The 16,647-nt window shown below is 39.7% G+C and overlaps 1 protein-coding gene across 1 annotated transcript in view; it reads right to left on the reverse strand.

Moving 5' to 3' along the window:
- The window catches only part of kaznb (kazrin, periplakin interacting protein b), a 165,578-nt gene that overhangs the window by 64,738 nt on the left and 84,193 nt on the right, over nucleotides 1–16,647 (reverse strand). Inside the window, exon 2 of the mRNA XM_062986213.1 lies at nucleotides 444–551. Coding sequence (XP_062842283.1) covers nucleotides 444–551 — 108 coding nt within the window. The remainder of the gene's footprint in view (nucleotides 1–443; nucleotides 552–16,647) is intronic.

The following is a 16,647-nucleotide window of genomic DNA, read 5'->3' on the forward strand; positions in this document are numbered from 1 at the left end:
GAATGAAGGTATATTAACAAATGAAATGAACTGGAGCAGACAAAACATGAAATATCTTGGGTTCAAACTTTCTGCAATCAAATAAAAGTCAAAGTAAATGTAAGGAACACTGCATTTTTATTTTATTTGCATTTTCCATACTGTCCCAACTTTTTCTGATTGGGGTTGTAAATGCATTTGAATCTAAATAAGCACATCATTTCTTGGACTTGGACAGTCAGAGCAGATAGTATCACTAGTTTATCTCTGTATGTTTACCTCAATATAGGTAAAAGTATACCTTATTGAACATATTTTATGAGAAAATATTTAAATACATTTTATTGAATAATGTAGCATGATACTACTTTACATTGCCTACATGTCACATGTATGCTTAGAAAAGATTTGTTGTTGTTTTGTATTTCACCCAATAAATCCCAGCAACTTGTGTAACATCCTACCTTTGTCCAAAGATGTGTCTGGCATGTTAAAGTCCATAAGGCTCGTCATATCTGTCTGGAAACAGATATCAGATACCACTGCCTTCTGCCTATGGTGGACTGATGGATCTGTGAAGAAAATGACACATTTTGTGACCAGAGGTGATATTAACACATCACATCATGTGGTTAATGATAAGAGTTTAAGCAATCTGAAACATGTAATTATCATCAAAACCACTGTGTTTAAATTCGCAATGGAGTGCATTTCTGAAGCAAATGTAATAAAGGCCATGACAGAGCTATGGTAGGCGGACAGGAAAAATAGGAGTAAGCATTGGAGAGCTCTGACATGTGAGTCACTTGCTAGCATCTCCAATCTATTATTGTTCAACTGTAATTAACTCTGTTACAGAGACACAGAGCAAAGAATACAGCACATCCAGCAAATAGCCTTCACGGATAAATACTCACAGCCCACACTGGAACTGCAATCATTGTTCATTAACTGTGACGACTAGCAATTTCGCTTAGTCATAAAGCACCGAATGAAAATTCTAATAAGGCACTAGCAAGCACCAGTTTCTAATCGTTTCGCTTATCGTGATTAAAAAAAGAACAAAAATTCTAAACTATAAATGCTACTGAAGATGGGGACGAAGATTTACAACACAGAAATCAACCGACAATGCCATCTAAATATAACCTATTATAACATTAAACGCATATCAGCATAATGCATCACTCCAACGTCAAGATCTACACATTACACCACCGAACAGCTAAAGATGGGATGCATCTTCCTGGAGAAACTGTGGACAAGGTATCATCAACCTAAAGGTGTGGAAACTAAAAGGCTTTTGTCATGTCTGTATAAGCGTTTTTAAACCACCTGTTCTGTCTCCTCTGCCTCAAGTTGGAACTTTGCACTACTGTAGAACTGTCTTACGTTACTTAAATGCAAGGATAAGCTAAGGTAGGCAGTCAGTAACAGCACAATTTGCAGTACAGTGCTTAAAATAGTGGGTGTTTAAATTATTATTAAATGCATTTAAAGCCTCAACCATTACCCTAAAGCTTGTACGCCTCCACATTTGTGTATTTGTGCTGCAGATGCATTAATGCGATTTGATATGCACAGATGGCAGTGCCAAAACATCCTATGCTAAATCAGTTGCTGGTTAATTCTATCCTATTCATCCTCCACCTTCTTTTCTTCCAGTTTCCTCCTTTACCGTGCTCAATCTTTACTTTCTTTCATCCAATGGCCTATCCAGAATTACATTTTTGGAGATATACCTGCTTTGTTAGGGCCAGTTGCAGGTGACCAAAATAGTAGAGATGGACCGATCGGGGTTTTTGGCACCGATTCCGATCTCCTTTCAGGGACATCGGCCGATAGCCGATTCCGATCGGGGGGGGTTAGCAGTAAATAAACTTAAAAAGAGCCTCACAGTAAAGATAAACCGGAGCAGCGCGCGCGTGTGTGTGTGTGTGTGTGTGTGTTTGTGCCTTTAGAAGAGACGCTTTGTTCACAGTATCGCTATAAGTGATTCATTGATTCATGAGTTGATTCGTTTTTATGTGAAGCGTAAGTTTCTCTTCTCAGTTATCTCTCCGTGTTTACTGTTATTAATTAAATGTCGTGGTTTTAAATAAACACCAGCTACTACAGAACATTTTGTGTGACTCTCTTACATTAAAAAGCTTAATTAAAAAGCTTAATTAAACTGCTATTACCACAGATCTGTAACCGAGTCAGACTCGTTCCGTCTAAGGAGCTAAAAGTTTTCTAAAAGTTCAGCAGATGATCCTGAACTAACGAATTTGGTAATGAATAAACTTTTGCCTCGGATTGGCTCTGTAACGTCTTCTGTTCTCATCTACATCACAAGTAAGAACAGCTTACGATTTACCAAAGTGAACCAGGAGTTTATACAACGTGCTGATAGAATCGACTCAGATGTGACCGGGTTGAATTATCTTTTTAAAGTAAATATTACAATCAGCAAAATTACATCGTAAGAGCTTTCACGATGGTTTCTGTACGATTGTTGATGAATGGTGATGTGATGGTTGGTGCTTCGTAGCTCAAAGTCTGGATCAATCCACTGAGCTGTTAACTTAACATGGTCTTTATATATCACACGATCGGATCGGCTACTTTTAGGAAATATCGCCGATCGCATATTTTGATTAAAAATCGGCCGATACCGATTCGTAGTTGATCGATCGTCCCATCTCTACAAAACAGGGAAAAAACTAAAAAGGTTTTTAGGTTTTACTGCTTTATAGTGTCTCTAATTGCTGCAGATAAAAGTTCTATATTAAAACACATAAATGGTCCTTTTGCACTGGTAAAAGCACTTAACAGTGTCAGTAAAGTGGAACTGTGCTTTTTCCTCTGGCCACTAGCCAAGTAACAAGGGCTTTAGTTTGGAATTAGCACCAACAAAACCTAATGGTACTTGGATGCTGGCCTAGCAGCACTGTTTGTTGGTTATGTCACAGTAATAATTCATATTAATGCATGGATGCAGTCTGTTGCATCCCAATAACTTAACAAGGTTAGGAGTCAGATAGACACAAATAAAGAAATACAAAAGTAGAACATCTTCCTAATCTTTAATATGTATATATATATACACACCGATAAAGCATAACATTATGACCACCTCCTTGTTTCTACACTCACTGTCCATTTTATCAGCTCCACTTACCATATAGAAGCACTTTGTAGTTCTACAATTACTGACTCTAGTCCACCTGTTTCTCTGCATGCTTTTTTTTTAGCCTGCTTTCACCCTGTTCTTCAATGGTCAGGACCCCACAGACCCCTACAGAGTAGGTATTATTTGGGTGGTGGATCATTCTCAACACTGCAGTGACACTGACATGGTGGTGGTGTGTTACTGTGTGTTGTGCTGGTATGAGTGGATAAGACACCTCACTGTCACTGCTGGACTGAGAATAGTCCACCAACCAAAAATATATTCAGCCAACAGCGCCCAGTGGGCAGCATCCTGTGACCACTGATGAAGGTCTAGAAGATGACCAACTCAAACAGCAGCAATAGATGAGCGATCGTCTCTGACTTTACATCTACAAGGTGGGCCAACTAGGTAGGAGTGTCTAATAGAGTGGACAGTGAGTGGACACGGTATTTAAAAACTCCATCAGCGCTGCTGTGTCTGATCCACTCATACCAGCACAACACACACTAACACACCACCACCATGTCATTGTCACTGCAGTGCTGAGAATAATCCACCACCTAAATAATACCTACTCTGTAGTGGTCCTGTGGAGGTCCTGACCATTGAAGAACAGGGTGAAAGAAAGCTAAAAAAGTATGTAGAAAAACAGATGGACTACAGTCAGTAATTGTAGAACTTTAAAGTGCTTCTATATGGTATATATATTTGTTTATGCATTTTCTCCCCTTTTTCTCTCGACTACTTTTTAGCGTATCCAATTACCCAATTGCATTACACTTCCTCTCTACTAATGCCGATTACTGCCCTGATTAAGGAGAGCTAGACTGACGCATGCCCCCCTCTGACGTGTGTAGTAGCCGACTGCATCTTTTCACCTGCACGTGGAGAGTTCATATGCAGATCAGCTTTGTGTATGGACTCTGTGCAGGCGCCATCAATCAGCCAGCAGAGGTCCTAACTGCCTCAGTTATGAGAGAGTCCCTATCCGGCTCCCACACTGTATGAACAACAAGCCAATCGTTGTTCATGTTGGCACCCAGCCCAGCCAGATGGCAGAGCTGAGTTTCGAACCGATGAGCTTGAAATGTCACCTCTGGTGTGCTAGCGTGTTTTACAGCTGCGCCACCTAAGCGCCTTCTTAAATCTTCTTAAAATGTTGTTGCTATCAAATGCAGCATTTTGCTATCTTATTTCTGCACATTAGTCTCCAGCTTCTCCAGCAGGCCTGTTTTGATGGTGTCCATTTGATCTGATTTCTGAAAACGCTAGTTACGTGGTACGTTCCTGTCATTTCTAGTGACTGATGTGTGGCTGGCACATGAGACCCAATCTGGATGCAAGATGTGCCAAATAGCGGCATGGCAGTTTTATTTTAGTTGGTTTACTGAGTTTTTCTGTCTATTTCTCAGTTTTCTGTTGAGAGTTCGATTGTTACTTCTTGAGGGATCGACTAGCTGGCACACTGGCCACCCAGCTCTCCCTTATTTCTTTGGGCTGTGTGTTTTTTTATTTATATTGCTTATGTATCTTGGTTATTTATTTGATTTTACAAGAGCTTTCTTGCATCTTTGCCTAAAATCATGACAAAAAAAGAAATCAGCCAAGACATCAGAAAAAGCATTATGGACCTCCACAAGTCTGGCACATACTTAGGAGCAAATTACAAATACCCGAGGGTATCACATTTATCTGTTCCAATGATCATATCCAAGTTAAACACTTGCAGCCATCATACTGTATAAGAGAGATGCCTTCTTTTCCCTAGAGATGATCATACTTTGATTATAAAAATACAAATCAGTCCAAGAACACCCGCAAACAACCCTGGGAAGATTCTGAAAAAAAAAAACATGTACAAAAATATCTAAACCAACAATAAAATGTGTCTTACATTGTCAGCTCAGCAACTGTACCACAACCTCCATGAACTGCACATGGAGATAAAGATTTACATTTTTGGAGAAATGTCCTCTGGTCTGATGAAACAAAAATGGAATTGTTTGGCTGTAATGACCATCGTTATGTATGGAGGAAAAAAAATCTATATAAAAATAATTATAAAAAAAAAAATCCCAATCATGAAGCACAGGGGTAGCAGCAGCATGTTGTGGGGGTACTTTGCTGCAGAAGTAGCTGGTGCACTTCACAAAATAGATGAAGGAAAAATTACGTGGACATATTAAATACATAAGCCAGAAAGTTAAAGCTAGGGTGCAAATGGGTCTTCAAAATGGACATTGAATAGACAATGGATGAGCCTAAGTTGCAAAATGGCTTAAGGACTTAAAAACAAGTGAAGATAATGGTGTGGTCATCACAAAGCCCTGACCTCAGTCCCACAGACAATTTATGGGAATAACTGAAAAAGTGTGTGTGAGCAAGGAGGCCTACAAACCTGACTCAGTTACACCAGTTCTGTCACGAGTAATGGACCAAAATTCCAGCATCATATTGTGAGATATGTATCTATTATTATTCTGACATTTCACATTCCTAAAATGTAGTAGTGATCTTAACTGACCAAAGAGAGGAAATGTGTACTAAGGTTAAATGTCCAGAATTGTGAAAAACTGTGTTTACATGAATAGCCAAGGTGTATTTAAACTTACGACTTCAACTCTTCTGTATATACAGACATTTACTTTTTCAGCATTTAGCAGACGCTTTTATTAGGGTTAAGGGCCTTGCTCAAGGGCTCAACAGTGGTAACCTGTCAGTGGTGGGGTTTGAACCAGCAACCTTCTGATTACTAGTCCAGTACCTTAACCGCTAGGCTACAACTGCCCAACAGTGCAAATGCAAATTCTACATTTATTTTGAATTTAATACATGTAATACATGTAATACTTCCATTACATATATACAGGTCCTTCTCAAAAAATTAGCATATTGTGATAAAGTTCATTATTTTCCATAATGTAATGATAAAAATTAAACTTTCATATATTTTAGATTCATTGCACACCAACTGAAATATTTCAGGTCTTTTATTGTTTTAATACTGATGATTTTGGCATACAGCTCATGAAAACCCAAAATTCCTATCTCAAAAAATTAGCATATTTCATCCGACCAATAAAAGAAAAGTGTTTTTAATACAAAAAAAGTCAACCTTCAAATAATTATGTTCAGTTATGCACTCAATACTTGGTCGGGAATCCTTTTGCAGAAATGACTGCTTCAATGCGGCGTGGCATGGAGGCAATCAGCCTGTGGCACTGCTGAGGTGTTATGGAGGCCCAGGATGCTTCGATAGCGGCCTTAAGCTCATCCAGAGTGTTGGGTCTTGTGTCTCTCAACTTTCTCTTCACAATATCCCACAGATTCTCTATGGGGTTCAGGTCAGGAGAGTTGGCAGGCCAATTGAGCACAGTAATACCATGGTCAGTAAACCATTCACCAGTGGTTTTGGCACTGTGAGCAGGTGCCAGGTCGTGCTGAAAAATGAAATCTTCATCTCCATAAAGCTTTTCAGCAGATGGAAGCATGAAGTGCTCCAAAATCTCCTGATAGCTAGCTGCATTGACCCTGCCCTTGATAAAACACAGTGGACCAACACCAGCAGCTGACATGGCACCCCAGACCATCACTGACTGTGGGTACTTGACACTGGACTTCAGGCATTTTGGCATTTCCTTCTCCCCAGTCTTCCTCCAGACTCTGGCACCTTGATTTCCGAATGACATGCAAAATTTGCTTTCATCCGAAAACAGTACTTTGGACCACTGAGCAACAGTCCAGTGCTGCTGTTTCTGGTTCAAAAGTGGCTTGACCTGGGGAATGCGGCACCTGTAGCCCATTTCCTGCACACGCCTGTGCACGGTGGCTCTGGATGTTTCTACTCCAGACTCAGTCCACTGCTTCCGCAGGTCCCCCAAGGTCTGGAATCGGCCCTTCTCCACAATCTTCCTCAGGGTCCGGTCACCTCTTCTCGTTGTGCAGCGTTTTCTGCCACACTTTTTCCTTCCCACAGACTTCCCACTGAGGTGCCTTGATACAGCACTCTGGGAACAGCCTATTCGTTCAGAAATTTCTTTCTGTGTCTTACCCTCTTGCTTGAGGGTGTCAATGATGGCCTTCTGGACAGCAGTCAGGTCGGCAGTCTTACCCATGATTGCAGTTTTGAGTAATGAACCAGGCTGGGAGTTTTTAAAAGCCTCAGGAATCGTTTGCAGGTGTTTAGAGTTAATTCGTTGATTCAGATGATTAGGTTAATAGCTCGTTTAGAGAACCTTTTCATGATATGCTAATTTTTTGAGATTTTGGGTTTTCATGAGCTGTATGCCAAAATCATCAGTATTAAAACAATAAAAGACCTGAAATATTTCAGTTGGTGTGCAATGAATCTAAAATATATGAAAGTTTAATTTTTATCATTACATTATGGAAAATAATGAACTTTATCACAATATGCTAATTTTTTGAGAAGGACCTGTATACTCAAGCCCAATGCCAATGCAAGCCACAGACTGTTATGAGTCATAAAAGTCATTCCACACACACACACACATACACACACAAAAACAAACTGGTTGAAGGGTATGTGAGAGGTGGATGAAGTCAGCTTCACCGGCATTAAACTGCCAATCAGAAGTTCTCCCTCTCTCCTGACAGCCTTATTAATGTCACAGCTATCCAACTCGCATACACAAGCCTCACCAATCCGCTCGACATCAACACATTCAGCTCTTTCACATTTTGGCCCACTGGTTGTACTTTGAAGTACAAAAAGGAAAGGGATTAACAGAGGCTATTTTGAACAAAACTAAAGAAAAGGCTCTGTACTTATTATAATAATTTATTACAATGGTATTTATTTAATAACCACTTTATCAAAGTCAGGGTCATGGTGGGTATATAACCTATTTCATAAATACTCGGTGAAAGACCTTCACTTACTAAGCACTTTATAAGGAACACCTATCTGCCACAAACATTCATTCATTATTCTATAAGCTAATCTGTACAGATACACTTTGTGGGTATACAATCACTGGCTGTAGCCCATCTGTTACCTCCCCCTGGATCTGTATTAATCAACTCCTATAGGACCTGCACTGACCAGATGATGTTTGGGTGGTGGACCATTCTCTGCACTGATGCTACCATGGTAATGATGTAAGGGTGTGTTGTTCTAGAAAGACTGTAGCAGGTGCAGTAACGTTGTTGGGATTTCTAAATACTGTTTAAACACACTAGCCTTTTTATTAGAAACAAAGACCCTGTTAGCGCTGGTTGTAGGTGGACAGTAGGTGGACATCTTCCTCTAGTCTTTTATCAGGAGCGCTATTCTCCTCCCATTGATTTTAAAATCCCAACAACACTGCTGCACCTGATACACTTATACCAGAACATCACACACTACCATGTCATTATAGTGTTAGTGGAGTGCTGAGAATGATCCACCACCCAAACATCACCTGGTCAGTGGCGGTCCTATGGAGGCTTTCGAGGTAGAGAGGTAAAAAAAAATGTAAAGACTATACCCAGAAGTTTATCCATTGGGCAAGTATAGCTTTTAAATGTCAACGACTTCGCATACCAGATTTTACAAATAGTGTTTGTTTTAATAATGCTGGATCCTCTTTTTACTTTGGCTGTTCCCGTTAGGTCACCTAAACGGATCATTCGTCTCCATCTTGCACATTTACTGAACATTTTCTGTCACTCACCGCTTCATCCTCAGCAAACTTCTCCCAATATAACTCTCATCCCTCCTCTGCACATGCCTAAACCATCTCAATCACTGCTCCATAACTTTTCCTCCAAAACATCCTACCTGCACTGTCTGTCTAATAAACTCATTCCTAATCTTGTCCATCCTTGTCAACAAGAATCGCAGCACCCTCATCACTGCCAAATCCAGCTGTCTCTCCTGTCTTTTAGTCAGTGCCACTGCCCCCAAGCATATAACACAGCAGGCCTCACTGCTGTCTTGTAAACTTTCTCTTTTACTCTGGCAGATACCCTTCTACACAAATCACTCCTGCCACTTTACGCCATCCACTCCCAACAGTGCTGGAAGTGGATTGTTAACCCGGGCTTAACTAATACAGTATGTAGATATGGTATGTAGAAGTTTGATTCACGTATCTGATTTGTCAGTTTTTATACTGCATGCCCTTCCTGACACAACCCCTTCCTACTTACCAGGCTTGGAACAGGCGTGCACTGATACATGCTAGGTTTTAATAATGCTGAATATTGTTAATTTAAGTGAGTGCACAAAGTACAGCATTAAACTGACCATTCCATTTATTGAAGCTAAAGAAGTATTCAAAACCCATGTTTGTGCTAATTTGTGATCTGAAATGCAGGAATGGATGTTTATTAATAAATGAAATGAAGTTGACCAGACAAAACATAAAATACATCAGGTTCATACAGTCTGCAATGAAATAAGTCAAAGTAAATGTAAGGAACTCTGTGTTTTTTTTTATTATTTGCATTTTCCATGCTGTCCCAACTTTTTCTGATTTGGGGTTGTAATTTCCTTGAGAGATATAAACAGTAGCACACTAGTACTGTCAGTGTCATCTTCTTGTATGAGTGTATGAGTCATTGTCATGTCCACTTCTTAAGCAATAGAATCTCACCTCTGTTTCCAGTCAGAGAGTTAAAGAAGGCTGTGCTGGAGTGTGACTCATGTTGGCGCAAAGCACATCAGAACAGGTCTCCAAAGAAAATGCAGGGTAATGCTGAGCTCAACCACCTCAGTATGGACTGAAATTACAGAACTCTAGCATTAAGAAACAGCATTGGTCAGACAGAGTGCCAATCATGTTTTTAAAAGGGTCTTAATTGGGTTCAGCGATGATGAAAAACGTTTGCAGTCCATCGACCTGCTTTCATCACCTCCTCAGCACTGTCATAAAATATGGTGCAGTGTGATCTGTCTTTGTGGATTCTGCTCTGCTAGCTGAAAAAATACTGTTTATTAATAGGTATTTATGGCTGGGGACAGTGGACACAATCAATAGGCACTGCGCTCAGCGCATTAGTGCTGAATGAACTACTAGCACTTGCTCATTCACTGTCCTCATGTGAATGCTGTCTGAACGCTTCACACACACACACAAAAGAAAAGGTACCGCATGACAAAAATGCAACTGAAGAGACTATCACTTATTAAGGCCCTGTTATTACTGCACCTACCTCCTGGCTTTTAACTTCAGCACATTTGGCCTGCTTTTATTTTAATGGCCCTGCTCGACCTGCTGTAGTGCACTGATCTGTGTTTTGTGCTCTTTTCAGGGCTGCTTCAGGCATGTAATAAATCAAGCACGTAAATGCTGTAAATGGCTTATAAAACATGTATAACCCCAAATCAAAAAAGTTGAGACAGTATGGAAAATGTGCTGAAATTGACTTTTATTTCATTGCAGACTGTATGAACCCAATATATTTCTTGTTTACTTTATTTTATTGGTTAACATACCTCCTTTCCCAAATTTCAGTCTCCAACAAACAAAAAACAATTGGGTCAGGGGCAATTTAGGGCTAGTATTGAGGGGAAAAAAAAAAAATTCATAATGTGATTTCAAATAGGTGATTGTGATTATGATTATGATTATTTCTAAAAGGTTAAGTCTTTAAGGGGCAAAGATGGCCAGAGGATCTCCAATTTGTCAACAAATGTGAAAAAAAAATTATTGAAATGTTTAAAAACAATGTTTCTCAAACAAAAATCGTAAAGGATTTGCATATTTTTGCCTCTACAGTGCATAATGTCATTGAATGATTCATAATATCTGGAGGAATTTTAGTGTGTAAAGGGCAAGGATCGAAAGCCGAACACTCGTGATCTCCGATCTATCAAACAGCACTTCATCAAGAACCATCATTTATCAGTAGCTGATATAACCACATGTGCAAGGGATTACTTTGGCAAACCTTTGTCAAGCACTACAATACGGAGTTTTGTAGGCAAAAGTAACTTTTAGTTCTGTGATGGCAGCATTAATGCAGAAAAGTACATTGAGATCTTAGAGCAACCTTTCCTGCCTTCAAGACGTCATCTTTTCCAGGGACGTCCATGCATTTGTCATCAAGATAATGCAAAACCATATGCTGCACATATTACAAAGACATGGCTGCAGAAGAAAAAAATACAGGTACTAGACTGGCCTGTCTGCAGTCCTGAACTGTCCCCAATAGAAAATGTGGGTAAAATTTTTAAACGAACAACCTTGTACTGTTGCCCACCTTAAGATGTATTTGCAGCTAGATTGGGACAAAATGACACCTACAATTTAATTTTTTTTTTTTCTAAATTATTATTTAATAATAATTTTTGAATCTTTTTATAAGCAATAGTATCAAATATATGAAATATTGGTTGCAGTCCTGTATGTGGTCATACGGTACATTTAAATACATGTAAATGTGTCTGAAAATCTGCTGGGTCAAACATCAGTTTTTATAAGTTCTGATACATTGTGGTATTGCCTTCTAATTTTTGCTTGTGGCTTTAACTATAAAAACAGAGTCAGTTTTACTGCACCCATTAAAAGTACATGGAGCAGTGGTTTCTTGCCAAGCTCAGAGAGAAACCCCAAAAATTTAGTTCAAACGGAGATGCCAGATATAATGCAGGAACCTTTAAAAGCAGATCTATTATAAATAAGAAACTTGGAATGAGGGACACTGTCCACAGAAACCTGAGACTTTACGTTAACATGGGCTTTGAGGCGGCAATGCAAGAAGAAAGCCCCGCTTTCTTTTTTCCGCTTCAAAACTGACACCTTAATTACCTTTATTGTTTCCATAGCAACTGTTAATTTACACACACTTGTTTGCCAGAACACCACATCATTTATTTTAGCCTAACTCTAAATGAGCTTAAAAATGTTCACAGAACTTTAACTTGTGCAGTGCATTTTACATGCCTGCCATCATTAGCTGGTCATTGTCATCAGTTTTATTCCATATATATTAGTGTTTGCTATATATTTCCTGTTTGGCTTGCCATAATACATGCATAATAGGTGCAGCCAATGGGGGGGCAGTGAGGTGGGTGGTTGAGTTCAACCTGCACCCCCTGTAGTTACGCCACTGCATACACCGGATAGCAGAGCTGAGATTCAATACAATGTAGTCGAAATTCCAGCTCTGGTGTGCTAGCGTGTTTTACCACTGTGCCACCTGAGCGGTCTTGTTATACTGTAATTTAATTCATACGTTTTGTTAAAATGTCCTGGTCTTGGTTAGTAAGATTGAATTCTCCAATCAAAGGTTTGCATTAAAAAAAGTCCATTTTTTAAATTGTAATGCTTAGTACTATTTGCAGTAAAGTTGCCTCATTTTATTCTTCCACCTCCATACTTCATAAAGTACTGTATAAACGCAAACCTTTTTTAAACCTTCCAAACATGGTAAACAAAACCATTTCTAATCATTAGTCTTACCAGAGTTCTTTTAAAAAATGTTCTAATTTGTTTAATCGCTTGTGTGCAAATTCTAAGTGCATTTATGTGCTTCTTCTTTAACAAACAATATTTGTAGTGTGTAGGAGCAGAAACATCTGTGCTGCAATTAACTGCATATTGTTTCTGCTGCTTTCAGGTCATCCATCAACTCTTTTGAATTTCTCCTGGCTTCTCTCCAACATTTTAATTATAAGTGTGGGAGAATGTAAAAATGTTACATGGTTCACCTAGCAACACGGTGGCTAAGTGTGTTGCACTGTTGCCTCACAGCAAGAAGGTCCTGGGTTCGATCCCTTGGCGGGGCGGTCCGGGTCTTTTCTGTGTGGAGTTTGCATGTTCTCCCCATGTCTGCGTGGATTTACTCCGGGTGCCCCGGTTTCCTCCCACAGTCCAAAGACGTGCAAGTGAGATGAAGTGGAGATACAAAATTGTCCATGACTGTGTTTGACATTAAACTTGTAAACTGATGAATCTTGTGTAACGAGTTACTACCGTTTCTGTCGTGGATGTAACCGAAGGGTGTAAAACATGATGTTAAAATCCTAATAAAACAAACAAACAAACATGGTTCACCTGGCACAATTACTTGTGGTTCCATTGACAGGGATGTTAAGAACGCATACTATGGTTCTGTAGTGTTAAATAGTTTTGTCCTTTTGTGAAATTGTGTGGCCTAATGGTAAGAACCATTGTTGGCGATGACTGTATGTGGCATACTAAATAAAGAGTGTATTTTCATCATTAAATATATTTAATTCACTCATTTAATTAGGCAATGTTGTTGTAAAAAAAGTCCTAAAAGATCATTTTCTAGAAGTATGCATTTATATAGTTTTAGGATTTTAGAACACTGAATCTGTCCAGAGACACGAAAGGTGCTAATGTATCAGCTCATTAGAGAGTTTGATAGAACATGTGTGGAAGCATAAAGGTCAGTAATTAAGCAGTGTGGAGCGACCTGGCAGGGAGCAGCAGCAGGAACAAGTCTGTAATGAGTCTTGTGCTGTCAGTCAGCGTTATGTATACAACTGATCAGCACACATAAATGACTACAAGTTTGAGTACCCATCCACACTTATTTGTGCCACTGGTAAAGCTGAGTAAAAGGGTTTTAAAAAGTTATTTTTGGTGAATTAGCTTAATCTTACACTGACAGATTAATTAATACAAAAAAACTCATTAAGAAATAAATAAAAAATGCGTCAGATACATTTTGTTTCTAAGAATTTTTAGATGTATCAATAATTATGGCACATGTTGGTTTTTTAAAATATAATTCTACTTTACTAAGTTAATGGCAGTATCTAGTGTTTCCTTTTTTACTGGGTATAGACAAATTTTCTTCTTCACTTTTTAACATGGGAAAGACAAGAGAACACATCATTCAAATAAATAAATACCAAACCTACTTACATAAAGAGATCAACATTTTTAATTATTTAATTTAAATCAATAATTACAAAGTTCCAACTGGCGCTTAGGTGGCGCAGCGGTAAAACACGCTAGCACACCAGAGCTGACATCTCATACTCGTGAGTTCGAACCTCAGCTATAGTAGTCAGGCTGGGCACCTACACAAACAATGATTGGCTTGTTCGTAGGGTGGATGTCAGCTAATTGATAGCACCTGTACAAAGACAAGGGATAATGGGATTAGTGTGTGACTCTTCATGCGCCAAACTGAGCCCCATATGAACCGGCCTGGTGCAGGTGAAAAGATGCAGTCAGCTACTGCACATGTGTCAGAGGGGGGGGCGTGTGTTAGTCTCGGCAGGAATAAAAGTCAGCATTAGCAATTGGGTAATTGGATACGACTAGATTGGCAGGAAAATTGGGAGAAAAATATTTTTCAAAAGTTTCAATTAACTGGAACAGTGACAAACTTGCCTGGACAAGGACCCAACCACTCTAGGTGAGTTTGGTGTAAAATGGAAAACTAAGTGGAATCTGATGCCTAATGTTAATATAGTGGACAGTTTAATGTTGTTTTTCTCCAAAGGCTCCAAGAACCTTGTAAGAATACATGACATCATAGACTTCATGAAATGCCAGGACATTTAAAATCATGTTATTTAAAAATTTGATCTACAAGGAGAACAATTATCCAAAACATATGTCTATCAACACAACAGTGGTTTACTGAACAAAACAAATCAATCTCCTACCAAGGCAATCTAAGTCCCATGATCTAAACCTAACAGAAAACCTGTGGGGTGAGCTAAAGAGAAGAAATTTTAGACTATTATCACATATGTGTGAAGGTACCATGAATGTGAATGGGTATATTGGAATTGTTGTCCATTCTTGCTTGATACAAGACCTCAGCTGCTCAACAGTCTGTGCCTGATTCCCCTTTTCATATTGTACCATACATTTTCAACTGGATACAGTTCAGCATATGCACTCTGTGTCTACAAAGCCACACTGTTGGCATTGTGTTTTTGCAATAAGCATGGTGCCCAGGCAAAAGACGTCTGCCTGATGGCAACATTTGTCTCTCTAAAATCCTAACATACAGTGTATCACAAAAGTGAGTACACCCCTCACATTTCTGCAGATATTTAAGTATATCTTTTCATGGGACAACACTGACAAAATGACACTTTGACACAATGAAAAGTAGTCTGTGTGCAGCTTATATAACAGTGTAAATGTATTCTTCCCTCAAAATAACTCAATATACAGCCATTAATGTCTAAACCACCAGCAACAAAAGTGAGTACACCCCTTAGTGAAAGTTCCTGAAGTGTCAATATTTTGTGTGGCCACCATTATTTCCCAGAACTGCCTTAACTCTCCTGGGCATGGAGTTTACCAGAGCTTCACAGGTTGCCACTGGAATGCTTTTCCACTCTTCCATGACGACATCACGGAGCTGGCGGATATTCGAGACTTTGCGCTCCTCCACCTTCCGCTTGAGGATGCCCCAAAGATGTTCTATTGGGTTTAGGTCTGGAGACATGCTTGGCCAGTCCATCACCTTTACCTTCAGCCTCTTCAATGAAGCAGTGGTCGTCTTAGAGGTGTGTTTGGGGTCATTATCATGCTGGAACACTGCCCTGCGACCCAGTTTCCGGAGGGAGGGGATCATGCTCTGCTTCAGTATTTCACAGTACATATTGGAGTTCATGTGTCCCTCAATGAAATGTAACTCCCCAACACCTGCTGCACTCATGCAGCCCCAGACCATGGCATTCCCACCACCATGCTTGACTGTAGGCATGACACACTTATCTTTGTACTCCTCACCTGATTGCCGCCACACATGCTTGAGACCATCTGAACCAAACAAATTAATCTTGGTCTCATTAGACCATAGGACATGGTTCCAGTAATCCATGTCCTTTGTTGACATGACTTCAGCAAACTGTTTGCGGGCTTTCTTGTGTAGAGACTTCGGAAAAGGCTTCCTTCTGGGGTGACAGCCATGCAGACCAATTTGATGTAGTGTGTGGCGTATGGTCTGAGCACTGACAGGCTGACCCCCCACCTTTTCAATCTCTGCAGCAATGCTGACAGCACTCCTGCGCCTATCTTTCAAAGACAGCAGTTGGATGTGACGCTGAGCACGTGCACTCAGCTTCTTTGGACGACCAACGCGAGGTCTGTTCTGAGTGGACCCTGCTCTTTTAAAACGCTGGATGATCTTGGCCACTGTGCTGCAGCTCAGTTTCAGGGTGTTGGCAATCTTCTTGTAGCCTTGGCCATCGTCATGTAGCGCAACAATTCGTTTTTTAAGATCCTCAGAGAGTTCTTTGCCATGAGGTGCCATGTTGGAACTTTCAGTGACCAGTATGAGAGAGTGTGAGAGCTGTACTACTAAATTGAACACACCTGCTCCCTATGCACACCTGAGACCTAGTAACACTAACAAATCACATGACATTTTGGAGGGAAAATGACAAGCAGTGCTCAATTTGGACATTTAGGGGTGTAGTCTCTTAGGGGTGTACTCACTTTTGTTGCCGGTGGTTTAGACATTAATGGCTGTATATTGAGTTATTTTGAGGGAAGAATAAATTTACACTGTTATATAAGCTGCACACAGACTACTTTTCATTGTGTCAAAGTGTAATTTTG

The sequence above is a fragment of the Trichomycterus rosablanca genome, chromosome 24 (genome assembly GCF_030014385.1).
Source record: "Trichomycterus rosablanca isolate fTriRos1 chromosome 24, fTriRos1.hap1, whole genome shotgun sequence".
Lineage (NCBI taxonomy): Eukaryota > Metazoa > Chordata > Actinopteri > Siluriformes > Trichomycteridae > Trichomycterus > Trichomycterus rosablanca.